Source organism: Cervus elaphus, chromosome 19 (genome assembly GCF_910594005.1).
Source record: "Cervus elaphus chromosome 19, mCerEla1.1, whole genome shotgun sequence".
Classification (NCBI taxonomy): Eukaryota; Metazoa; Chordata; class Mammalia; order Artiodactyla; family Cervidae; genus Cervus; species Cervus elaphus.
Genome location: NC_057833.1, coordinates 59,651,688 through 59,665,389, shown reverse-complemented (window position 1 = coordinate 59,665,389; position 13,702 = coordinate 59,651,688). Strand labels below are relative to the sequence as shown.

Genomic DNA, 13,702 nt, shown 5'->3' with positions numbered 1-13,702 from the left:
ATTAAATGTTTGGAACTCTACTGTAGAGAAACCTTGCAGTGTACTTAGAATACAAAGCTTTCAGGGCTAGAAATTGATCTGACTTTTGAGCCTTATCTGATTACTGCTTGATTCGTCTTTATTTTGTTCAAGAGCTCAGCAGGCTGAACGGGGAGCCTTCCTCCCCATTGTTCCCAGGTAGGTGGTCAACCTTTGTTGATAGAAATTTTTTTTAAGTTTACTTAACCCAGGTTCTGCTGCTGATTATTGAAAGATTTATGAATATCAGTCTGGGTATATGTTTTGGTGTTTGAATATTCAACATGGCTGTAAATAATCATTTTTGTGACTTTGTGCCAACTTTGTAGAAAAAGTCATTTTTAACAAATTAGCAAATTAAGTGAGTGGCAAATTAAATGAGTTCTGTTTTGTTTTCTCTTAACCTTATATTCTCTTAACCTTATATATTTGTATTGAATTAATAGATTAAAATATATTGAAGTTACTCTATTAACTTCCTGATAGTATTTAATAATGTATTTAAAACATTTATATATGTAGTTGAATAAAATTGTACTTTTATTGTTACTATTTTACTCATAAGTTTCATTTCTTTCAGTTTTAGGAAGCTGTCAGAGTGTATAGCTAATTGTTTATGTACTTGTTTTAGTTTGTTTTTGGAATATTTTGATACCTATTATTTCTGAAGAGTTTTTATAAAAGCTTAATCTTCCATAAGTATATTGAAATATTGCTTGTTTCTCTTTATAAAGTTAACCATGCATTTATGACACTGATAGTGTTTCAAAGACATCTTCGGAACATATCAGTTATAATTATCAGAGCTAATTATCAGTATTAGCTAACTGCTATTGTAAAAAAAAAAGAAGCTATTCACAAATGGTTCTTCTGGAGTGGGAGTCAGACAGGTTGGGGTACCTTTAGGATCAAGCACAGTTGTTTCTTAACTTTCTCTACCACTAGTGATCCTTGTTATTTTTATTCTATGGACACTATGCTTCAAAAGACTTTTTATCCACTAAATAAGTAGTGTATATAAAATAATAAAATGTCAGAACCTTGTTGTTTACTGTTTATTAGATGTTCATTATTTCCAATGAGAGTTTCTTATCAGCCTGAGATAACCACTCTAGGTTAATAGAATTCAGCCCCAAACAAAGTAACCTGACATTTTACCCAGCTTGAATAACTTTATTGTAGGTAACTGTTTGGATATTTTTGACTTTTTGAAATAATGATATCTGAAGTTTCAACAGCTACTCTTATGAAATGCTAGTCATCTGGGAACTAGGAGTCTAAAGTGCAGAAATTTTGTTCTTAAAGTCTTTGAGTTTCCATGAAATGATGAAGGTCATCTAGTGTAATGTAACAAAGATACCAAAGCTACTAGACAGAGAGGATAAACAGAGAGAGAAAAAAAAAAAAAAAAGGAAATGTGATATTTGTTGTCAGGAATAGCTGGGAAGAATTCAAGATATCTGTATGTTTTGGCCCTGTAAAATCTCTATCTTTATCTCTACTACTTCCTCACTTAAAATTTTTACTCCAAGTAGTTTGATACAGTGTTTACTGACTCCAGAACAAATATTGCTTGTGTTTTTCATGATTTATTCTATATTTTTATGTAGACTTCTGCTCCCCGATTTTTAAATTTCTCCACTTCCTCTATTTGTTGCATTCTTTCAGCTCAGCTGAAGATCCTTTTATAATGTGAAGCCTTTTCTGATCATCCTAAACCACACTAATGTTTCTTTCCTTTATACTTCTATATCATGTTGATTCCACCAGTTCTTTAGTACGTAATTGTGTTATAGTTTGTCCTATTTAACTTTTACATAAAAGTTTCCCATGTTTTTTCAACTATATTATAATACGTTGTTAGAAAACAAGTAGGATATCATTTTTATCCTTTTTAGTATCTAGTGCAGTAATATACATTTGGTGTGCTTTAGTCGCCAGCTTATGTCTGACTCTTTTGTGACCCCATGGACTGTAGCCCACCAGGCTCCTCTCTTCATGGAATTTTTCAGGCAAGATTACTGGAGTGGGTTGTCATTTCCTTCTCCAGAGGATCTTCCCCAACCCAGGGATCAAACCTGCATCTCCCACATTGTGGGCAGATTCTTTACCATTGAGCCACCTGGGTTGTCCTATACATTTGGTAGGTTCTAAATAAATATCTGTTGAATGAATGAGAGAAGTAAAGAATCTTGCCAGCAATTGCTTCATGTAATGCTGCCTCCCTCTACCTTGCTTAATTATGTAATTAACCATCTATAATGTTTCTAAAAATCAGACCATTGATTTTCATACTGTTACTATTTTTGTTTTCCTTTGTAATACATGAGTTTTTTATATTAGATTATTTAACCCTGATGGACTTAACAGAAACAGAAGATATTAAGAAGAGGTGACAAGAATACACAGAAGAACTGTACAAAAAAGGTCTTAATGACCCATATAACCATGATGGTGTGGTCACTCACTAGAACCAGACATCCTAGAGTGTGAAGTCAAATGGGCCTTAGGAAGCATTACTAAGAACAAAGCTGGTGGAGGTGATGGAATTCCAGCTGAGCTATTTCAAATCCTAAAAGGTGATGTTGTGAAGGTGCTGCACTCAATATGCCAGCAACTTAGGAAAACTCAGCAGTGGCCACAGGACTGGGAAAGATCAGTTTTCATTCCAATCCCAAAGAAAGGCAATGCCAAAGAATTTCAAATTACCACACAATTTCATTTCACATACTAGCAAGGTAATGTTCAAAATCTTTCAACCTAGGCTTCAACAATATGTGAACCGAGAACTTCCAGATGTCCAAGCTGGATTTAGAAAAGGCAGAGGAACCAGAAATCAATTGCCAGCATCTGTTGGATCATAGAAAAAGCAAGGGAATTCCAGAAAAACATCTGCTTCTTTGTGCTAAAGACCGATGTGTGGATCACAACAAACTGTGGAAAATTCTTAAAGAGATCACCTTACTTGCCTCCTAAGAAACCTGTATGCAGGTCAAGAAGCAACAGTTAGAACCAGACATGAAACAATGGACTGGTTCCAAATTGGGAAAGGAGTATGGCAAGGCTGTATATTGTCACCCTCCTTATTTAACTTATATGCAGAGTACATCATGCAAAATGTTGGACTGGATGAAGCCCAGGCTCGAATTAAGGTTGCCAGGAGAAATATCAATAACCTCAGATACACAGATGACACCATCCTAATGGCAGAAAGCAAAGAACTAAAGAGCCTCATGATGAAGGTGAAAGACAAGAGTGAAAAGCTGGCTTAAAACTCAACATTCAAAAAACGATCATGCCATCCAGTCTCATCACTTCATAGCAAATAGGTGGGGAGACAGTGACAGACTTTATTTTCTTGGGCTCCAAAATCACTTCGGATGGTGACTGCAGCCATGAAATTAAAGACATTTGCTCCTTAGAAGAAAAGCTATGATGAACCTAGACAGTGTATTAAAGGAGAGGTCACTTTGCTGACAAAGGTCCGTCTAGTCAAAGCTATGGTTTTTCTAGTAGTCATGTATGGATGTGAGAGTTGGACCATAAAAAAGGCTGAGCACTGAAGAATTGATGCTTTTGAACTGTAGTGTTGGAGAAGATTCTTGAGAGTCCCTTGGACTGCAGGGAGATCAAACCAGTCCATCCTAAAGGAAATCAACCCTGAATATTCTTGGAAGGACTGATGGTACCTTGAAGCTGAAACTCCAATACTTTGACCACCTGATGAGAAGAGCCAACTCATTGGAAAAAAACCCTGATGCTGGAAAAGATTCAAGGCAGGAGAAGAAGGGAATAACAGGATGAGATGTTTGGATAGCATCACTGACTCAATGGACATGAGTTTGAGCAAAGTCTGGGAAATGGTAAAGGACAGGAAAGCCTGGCATGCTGCGGTACATGGACTTGCAGAGAGTCAGACATGAATGAATGACTGAACAACAACCAATGATACTTACAAAGAAAGAACAAGCTGAACTTTATGGGAAATAAATAAAAATAAAGACTTCCCTGGTGGTCCAGTGATTAGACTTTGCCTTCTGGTGTAGCAGGTATGGGTTTAATCCCCAGTCGGAAAGCTAAGATCCTACATGCCTCACAGCCAAAAAACCAAAGCATAAAACAGAAGCACTATTGTAACAAATTCAATAAAGACTATAAAAGTGGTCAACATTAAAAAAAAACTTTAAATAAAAAAGGAAATATTCTAAACTCCAGACTTGCATTTTGCATTTTAGGAAAATATAATTTAAAATGTACTTATATATGAAGTTTCACATATAGTTAAAATATTCAGATACATTATAAATTAAGGGGAGGGGATTCTGAATTGATTGGAATTCTGAATGGTGAACCACCACCCTGGTACACTGGTTGGATTGCAAAATTTAAATCACAGATTAGTAATTGCCAGAAACTATGAACAAATTATTTTATAAAAAGAGGATTTTAAATATCTTGCCTCCCTTTCACAGTAGTTATTATAGTACACATTTAAAAATCATCTATTTCCAGTATCAACTCTGTCAGATACGTTCTGTTAGCTTACTTTTTATGGATGTAGAAAACTGACATCTAGAACGTCAAAAAACTCCAAAGCCATACATTAGTATCTGCACAGCTGGTCATTTTGACATCAGAATTCATGTTTTGAATTACTGTTTTATAATTTGTTATATTCCCAATGGTTAGGCTAATCTTTGTGTCATTCTAGAGCTTGACCAGATAGGAATTCTGGCAGCTGCTCCAAGAGAACTATGGCACTGAGGTAGGCTTAAATGCTGAAGAGATGGAGAACTTGTCCCTGTCTATTGAGGATACGGTGCAGCCAAGGTACCACAAAATGTTTTGAAATGTCAAGATTTATCAATCTTTAGTCAAAGCAGAAGTATTTTAGACTATTAATTCAGGCTTTCTGTTTCACCTTGGGTAAAATTTGCCTCTTGCTTCTCTGTGGTGAAAGATGAGGACAATGAATAATAGTTCATTAATTGATAAGCAAATACAGATCAGATGATGTAATGCTAAGTTTTTAACTGTCACCTAGGATTTGCATAAAGCATGGGGTTAGTAAACCTTTTTATTAAGGATATGGAGAAGTACCTACTAAGTACTTAGCTCATTTGTTGTTCAGCCGCTCAGTCGTGTCTGACTCTTTGTGACCCCATAGACTACAGCATGCCAGGCTTCCCTGTCCTTCACTATCTCTCAGAGTTTGCTCAAACTCATGTCCATAGAGTCAGTGATGTCATCCAACCATCTCATCCTCTGTCATCCCCTTCGCCTCCTGCCTCCAATCTTTTCCAGCATCAGGGTCTTTTCTAATGAGTTGGCTCTTCACATCAGGTGGCCAAAGCATTGGAGCCTCAGCTTTAGCATCAGTCCTTTCAGTGAATATTCCAGTGAATATCCAATGAATATTTCCTTTAGGATTGACTGGTCTGATCTCCTTGCTGTCCAAGGGACTCTTAAAAGTCTTTAGCACCACAGTTCAAAAGCATCAGTTCTTTGGTGCTCAGCCTTCTTTATGGTCTAACTCTTACATCCATACATGACTACTGGAAAAACCATAGCTTTGACTATATGGATCTTTGTTGGCAAAGTGACGTCTCTGCTTTTTAATATACTACCTAACATATATGTAAACAATAAAGTAAATCAGCTGGAAGATATTTTGAGGGTACAAAGGTAACATGACTTTTCCTCAAGGATACCCTAGCGTCATGCTTGACTTGTAGTTGGCACTCAATAAATATTTGAATTCATTGATGAAAAGAGCTTATAGCACTATGGAAAATGCAGATACTTTTAATAGAGGGTTGAAAATGATAAGGGCCAAAAAGAGCAATAGGTAATGTGGAAAAAATTCAGAGTAGAAAGAGACTATTTTTGACTGATGGGAATTCACTTGGAAGAGTGGACATTTTTATTAACCTGTCAAATAAAAGTGCATTTTGTCCAGTGGTAATTGAGATCAAAGCAATACAAATAACTCAGGAAAATACATGAAAATTCTGCAGTAAGCATTATGCTAAGTCAAAGGAGCCAGTCACAAAAGATCATATATTGTATGATTCCACCTACATGACGTGGAGTCCAGAATCAGTAAATCCATGCAGATAGAGAGTACGTTAGTAGTTGCTAGGAACTGGGGGAGAGGAAGAATGAAAGTGACTGCTAATGGGTATAGGATTTCCTTTGGGGTGATAAAAATGTTCTAAAATTAAAAAGTGGTGATGGCAGTAAACAATTGTATTATACACTTTAAACTGGGTGAATTTTATAGTATATAAATTAAAAAATATAAATTAAAACTTAATGAAAAATTTGGTAAATTACTTATTTAAAAATTCTATAGCAAATAAGTCTTAAGATGGAAAGCTTTTGAAGTCTCAGTGTGTGTACACATACAGATAGTCTTCTAGTTGTACTGATCCTATTTATATTGTGTCTGCTCAGCACTAATATTTTGCAGTCTTTTTTTTTTTTTTAACATGGGTTACACATGTATATTGTATTAGTTTTCTGTAAAGCTAAAAATTTCCATTGGACTACTCTCCTTGTAAAGTTTACTAGCCTCTCTCAGGTACTGGAGTTGGGTAGAAAAGCACCTGACATAATGCAGAAAGCCTTGGATGGTGGTAAAGAAGATCTGGATTCTAGTCTGAACTTTACCACCTAGTAGCTGAGCAAACTCAGGCAAATCACTTAGCCTTTCTGATCCTCAGTTTATTCATCTGTAAATGGAGTCAGTTAACCTAGGTGATCTCCAAGATCCCTGCCAACTGGAAAAGTTTCTAGTCTTTGAAGACAGAAAGTAAATATTTTTGATCTGCTGCTTTGTGCACTGTAACACAGTGTAACATCCATCTTTTCTTAGGTGACTGCTTTCTAAAAGAAGATGTGGCAGAATCCTCATTTGCTCTTCTACTCTTTTCCCATTCTTCCATGTAACACAGTGTAACATCCATCTTTTCTTAGGTGACTGACTGCTTTCTAAAAGAAGATGTGGCAGGATCCTCATTTGCTCTTCTACTCTTTTCCCATTCTTCCAACCTCTGAGAGAACTGTGTCTGCCTCAGACACAGACCTTTCCAGACCTTTATTTCCTCTGCTCTTTCATCTTTTTTCTCTTCACTTTCAATCTTTTCTTCACTCTCCTTCCTCTTTTTTTATTTTTCCACAATCTACCTCCATCCTTAAAATCCTCAGCTACAGACACTCAGCTCATGGTTTCGTCTTCAGGAGCCGTTTTTCTTGTTCCCTCAAGGTGCTACCATTCTATTGGCCAGGAGTAGACCTAAGTATTATTGAGTGGAGTAGAATAGTATAGACTCTTCTTGCTTTTCTGTTTCTTTCTCAGGATAACTTGGCTTCAGATGTCAGGCTACTACTTTATTTTAGAAGAGCTTTACATCTAAATATAGTAATGATCAATTAGTAATACTAGTTGCTCAATAAAGTTGAGCACTGTAAATGAGATCCTTTTGTGCTCCTTTTATATTTCATACACTTTCCTTTTTTTTTTTTCCACTCCCTGCAAGAAAAGCAAGTCCCAAGGCATTTATTGTAGTCTGTGTCCCTATGATCATTTGAAAAGCTTCTCCTTTAACCTTAGGAATTTTTGTTCTCAGGAATGAGGAGAACATGGACTGATGGATGGGCTCTGTGCTCAGATGTCAGGAGGTTCCCCTTCTCAGAGAGATGTGCTATCTCAGTTGGGACTGAATCTGAAGGGAGGGGATGAGATCTAAAACTGTCTTCTGGTGCCATCTGGCATCCAACTCAAATACTTACCATGACCCTTTCTAAGCATCTTCATTGTTCACAACTAAAACTTAAACAAGCAGGGTTCAATGTATTAGTTGCTGTTATGGCCATTTGTACTTGGTTCACTTTTCAATAGTTTCTGAAGTTTATAAAATCTTACATAAGCATATTTTATTTTCAGCAGTGAGATCAGTGGGTTAAGAATATAACTTTGTTATAGGTAGAAGCTTATTTGTTACTTAAAAAAAATTGTCTTCAAAATGCTTTATAATAGAAAAGGACCTGAATGAGGAGACTAAGTCAGTTATTTGTGCAGAAGTAACCTTGTTTATGTTTCTATGCTCTGTTTCTTACAGAAGTCCAGGAAGAAGCAGCCTGGATGACTGTGGGGAGAGAGATGAAAAATTATCCAAGTCAACCAGTTTTACCCGTGAATCAATTAGTTGGGTTTCAGAGTCAGAGTCAATTGAAGGAAATTCACCAGAAGGGGTTGGTATATGATTCCCTTTTAAAATTTATCTGATATTGCCATGTTTTCATCATAATGGAAGATCAAATAAAAATACAGTATACAAAATGTTTAAACACTTAAGATGTGAGGCTGCTCTTTTCGGGCAAGAGTTTTAAGCCTTTAAATAGCAGAGATTATATGGGAATAATATGTGTTTCTGTTCAGACCTGGATATGGTGCAGAGTTACCAGGCAGTTTCCTGAGCATCAGTCTGTAAGGAGGATGCGTGCATGCCAAGTCGTTTCAGTTGTGTCTGACTCTTTGCGACACTATGGACTGTTGCCTGCCGGGCTCCTCTGCCCTTGGGATTCTCCAGGCAAGAATACTGAAGTGGGTATTCTTCAGCCATGCTGTCCTCCAGGAGATCTTCCTGACCCAGGGATCGAACCCACATCTCCTGCAGCTCCTGCATTGCAGGCGGATTCTTTACTGCTGAGCCACTGGGAAAGCCCCTATAAAGGGGATAGACATTTTTAAAAATAAATAAGGTGGAAAAATTCATAGCAGAATTGTTCTCAGAATAGATAGGGTATTGTAATGGAAGGATCTGTTTTGAAGGGGAGATGAGAACCCTGAGCACCATGCTTGAGTAACCACAAATGCTTGTTAAACCGACTGCTAAATCAGACGTACGTGCTAAGTTGCTTCAGTCATGGGGCACTCTTTCCAATGCTATGGACTATAGCCCACCAGGCTCCTCTGTCCATGGGATTCTTCAGGCAAGAAATGGGTTGCCATTTCCTTCAGGGGATCTTCCCAGAGATCAAACCCGTGTCTCTTACATCTCCTGCATTGGCAGGTGGGTTCTTTACCACTAGCACCACCTGGGAAGCCCACTACATCAGACACATCCAGTTAATTTTCATAGTTAGCTAGTTAGGGCTTCCCTGAGAGCTCAGTTGGTAAAGAATCTGCCTGCAATGCAGGAGACCCTGGTTTGATTCCTGGGTCAGGAAGATCCCCTGGAGAAGGGATAGGCTACCCACTCCAGTATTCTTGGGCTTCACTTGTGGCTCAGCTGGTAAAGAATCCACCTGCAATGCGGGAGACCTGGGTTTGATCCCTGGGCTGGGAAGATCCCCTGGAAAAGGGAAAGGCTACCACTCTAGTATTCTGGCCTGGAGAATTCCATGGGTCCATGGGGTCACAAAGAGTCGGACACGACTGAGCGAATTGCACTTTAGCTAGTTAGTTTCTTTGTTTATTTTTTTAAGTATTATTATAAGCCTATCAATTTTAAAAAAGTTTTGGTGAGTTTCTATCAATCAAAGTCATTATTATTATTACTTTTTATACTCAGATTGTCCCCTCTGCCAATAGGAGCCCCTTCAAGTTGGCTCCTCTGTCCTTTTGAAATAATCAATAATTTTTGACAGCTTTCTTTCTTTCTGGTACAATAATGTGTCCCAAGCATTTTTTATATTTTCAGTCCCAGACTTAGTATCAGCTACTTGTCTAATGAGCCATAGATTTTAGTGAAGGATGGCACTTAGAAACCACATTCTAAGTGATGAGAGTGTGCAGCTTTTGTTCTTCTGATTGGTGATGCAAATTTTGGGCCAGTGCTGAATTTCTTATTTTAAATCAAAGCATTGGCTTCAAACTCTACCTCTGCCACTTTCTAACTGTATGACATTAAATAAATTAATTACTTAACCTCTCTATGCCTTTGTTTTCTCAACAATAAGATGAGGACACTAATACCCCATAGGAATTTTTAAGTAAGGACTAAATTAATTAATATATATGAAGGTACATTGAATAGTCCTTGACATGTATCAAGTGTTAATAACCATAATCTATTATAGTTGAATGGAGAAGGAAATGGCAACCCACTCCAGTATTCTTGCCTGGAGAATCCCATGGATGGTGAGCCTGGCGGGCTGCAGTCCACAGGGTCACAAAGTCGGACGTGACTGAAGCAACTATGGGACGTGTTATAGTTGAAGATGAATCTGTGTGTGGCCAGTAATGGACCTCTTTTACCTTCTCTCATGGAGCTCCCAGCATCTGTTGTGAATAAATGTTGGGGAAACATTGAAATAGATTATGTAAAAGGCCAGCAAGTTTTCAGCTTGTTTCAGGTGACCATCATGCATCTATCTCAGTCTGATTTTGTACTGTGGATTTCATGTAAAACTCATTCATCAAGAGACACTTAGGAACTTACTACTTGTGTAAGGGAGATGATTCTGAATGCCAGTCCCCTTGTATGCTCTCACTGAGAAGAACAAGCCACTGAGTTTTGGGGTTTAACAGGACAGGGGATCTCTTGCAGTCCCCTATCCCTTTATACAAATCTGACTTTGAGGCTGGGTTCTCAGAACTATTAATATTATTATTCCTTGAGTCCTTCCTACAGCCTCGTTGACAATGTCTTCTGTTCTTGAGATAGTTAATCTGTTGGCCCTTCTAGTTTTGTTCCTAAAGGAAGTCATACTTTCTCTAAGAAAAAGAAATGGATTTAGAGGAGTAATTTAATGTTTTAAGTTTGACTGTATATTCATTGATGTTTAAGATAGATGTTTTCAGCTTATGGAATATAAGTAATCTAAAAATTTGGTCCCTTTTTGCCTTTTACATTCAAGAGAAGGAGAAGTACAGTGAGATTCTCAGATATCAAACATCTTGTCACTGTTTCATTTTTACTTCCAACAAAGTTGGTAATAACAAAAAGTTAGAAATAGAATTTTCTAAGAATAAGTTTTTGTTAAGTTGTAAAATTAATAATCTCCAACAAAGTTGGTAATAACAAAAAGAAGTAGAAATTCCTAAAATAAGTTTTTAATAAGTGAAAAAATTAATAATCTCTTTAAAGATTTAGGAAATATATAAAAGTATACAAAGAATTGCAAATCATCTGGATGCTAACCATTCAAAAATAGTGATGTTGCTTTTCCTATAGGTATCTGTCCGTGTTTGTTACAGTAGGAACTAAATCTTAGTTAAAACAAGAAATTTGTGTGGAAACTTACTCTACTTAGCATCTATAGAGGTCCTGGGTCAGCTAATAAGCATGTTGCTTTGTAGTGCAAAACTCCTGAATAAATCAAGTCTTGATTTTAACAGTAATCTCTGATTGAAAAGTCAATGCTCTGACTTAGGATAGTGATACTTTAATAAATTGTGTCCTGGGTCCCGGTTGTTATTCTGCTTTCTTTTTTTTTTTTTCAAGTCATTTGGCTCTATAGATCAAACTTTTATTTATTTATTTTTAATTTTTATTTTTTTTCCATTTATTTTTATTTGTTGGAGGCTAATTACTTTACAATATTGTAGTGGTTTTTGCCATACATTGACATGAATCAGCCATGGATTTACATGTGTTCCCCATCCCTATCCCCCCTCCCGCCTCCCTCTCCATCCCATCCCTCTGGGTCTTCCCAGTGCACCAGCCCTGAGCACCCGTCTCATGCATCCAGCCTGGGCTGGTGGTCTGTTTCACCCTTGATAGTATAGTTGTTTCAATGCTGTTCTCGCTGAACATCCCACCCTCGCCTTCTCCCACAGAGTCTAAAAGTCTGTTCTGTACATCTGTGTCTCTTTTTCCGTTTTGCATGTAGGGTTATCGTTACCATCTTTTTAAATTCCATATATATGTGTTAGTATACTGTATTGGTCTTTATCTTTCTGGCTTACTTCAGTCTGTATAAAGGGCTCCAGTTTCATCCATCTCATTAGCAGTGATTCAAATGAATTCTTTTTAACGGCTGAGTAATATTATTCTGCTTTCTTAATGGTCAGTGGAAACCTCCTGGAGCTCCTCCTCCTTGGAGCTGCTTCTGTTGTTCAGTGCTGCTCTAAGATCTCACGGGGCAGAAGGTAGAATGATTATATGCTTTTGCTGTCTTTCATCTGCTTATACGCAGACAATGCAAGAAAGTACACTGCCATATGGTTTGTATTTTCACACTGTTCTATTAAGCCTAATTACAATACTCTTCTATTTGACTACTACTAACATAGTAATAGCATTCATACTTTAAGGCCTAATATTAAATTTATTACAGAAATTTCTTTATAATATGACATATCTTTATTAAGCCATTTCCAGAAAGTATGGATAGCAGTATATATTGAATATATTTTAATGTACAATCCCTTAGTCCCTTAACAGTAAATCCAACTGTATTCTTATGGATTTGCTTTAATCTTTCTCCTTTAATCTATTCTCCCTCACTGTACTCTGATGTGACTTTTATATCTCTATTTTCTTTCCCTTTTCCCTTTAGTTACTGGTCTTGAGAGATGGGTGAGTTCTCTTCCTTGAGTTGATGGGGCAGGTATTGTCTGGGGAAACTAATTGGGTTTGACTCCTTTCCTTGCACACCCCAAAGAACTGACCACTCCGTTATTTTTGTCCTTTTTCCCCTTTCCCTTCTACTTAAGTGATCCATATGTTGTTAACTGTGAGTTCTTTTTTATGATGTTCTTCATAAATGTATTGTTCATTAATGTATAAGAAGATGACTTTAGGATGATCTATATTATCTATCAATATTTTATGGACCAAATGTAATATAAACATAACAAGCAAAGCTCTCAAAGAGCAGCATTTCAAAATGTGTTTATTATTAAAGATCTCATTGTTTGCCTTTTAGGGGCTAGGGAAAGAGGAACCCCAAAGTGAGAAACAGATCAAAAGTCCTTCACTAACTTCAGAAAAGAGGTTAAGTAGACAGTCATCAAAATCACTGGACTTGAATAAAAATGAGTATCTTTGTCTGGACAAAAGCAGCACTTCAGATTCTGTCGATGAAGGTAAAGACTTTCTTATAAATTTTAAGTAAAATTTCAGTTATATCTTTTAATGTTTACTTTTGTATTAAGTGTGTACAGATTGAGAATTCTTTTTTTGTACCAAATACAGTCTCACTCTATAAAGAACCAAAAAGGGATGGAAGTTAATAAGAAATAGGGGAAAGGGGCTGCTAAATCTAACCCATCACCACTTTTTAGAAGCCTGAAATTTGAAGATCTTCATCACATTTAGCCTATATTACCCCACGCATTGAGTCAGTGGAAATGGAGCAGTAGCAATGGAAAAGCAACTTTTTTTTTCTTTTTACCCATGACTTATATGTATCTGAAATTTGTACCTCTTAATCTCACTCACCTGTTTATCTCCTTCCCCCACCTCCTTCCCTTCTGGCAACCACCTGTTTGTTCTCTATATCTATGGCTCTGTTCCTGTTATGTTTGTTCATTGTTTTGTTTTTTAGATTCCACATATAAGTGAAATCATACAGTATATGTCTTTCTTTTTCTGGTTTATTTCACTAAGCATAATATCCTCTAGGTTCATCTGTGCCAAAAATGGCAAGATTTCATCCTTTCTTATGGATGGAGTAATATTCCATTTTGGGCTTCCCTTTACCACAGATGGCTCAGTGGTACAGAATCCAC

At 36.9% G+C, this 13,702-nt stretch overlaps 1 protein-coding gene across 1 annotated transcript in view; it reads left to right on the top strand.

Moving 5' to 3' along the window:
• The window catches only part of GRAMD1C (GRAM domain containing 1C), a 111,217-nt gene that overhangs the window by 70,357 nt on the left and 27,158 nt on the right, over window positions 1-13,702 (top strand). The window contains 3 exon segments of the mRNA XM_043874265.1: window positions 4,730-4,848; window positions 8,142-8,274; window positions 12,898-13,057. Of these exon segments, the coding sequence (XP_043730200.1) occupies window positions 4,730-4,848; window positions 8,142-8,274; window positions 12,898-13,057 (412 nt within the window).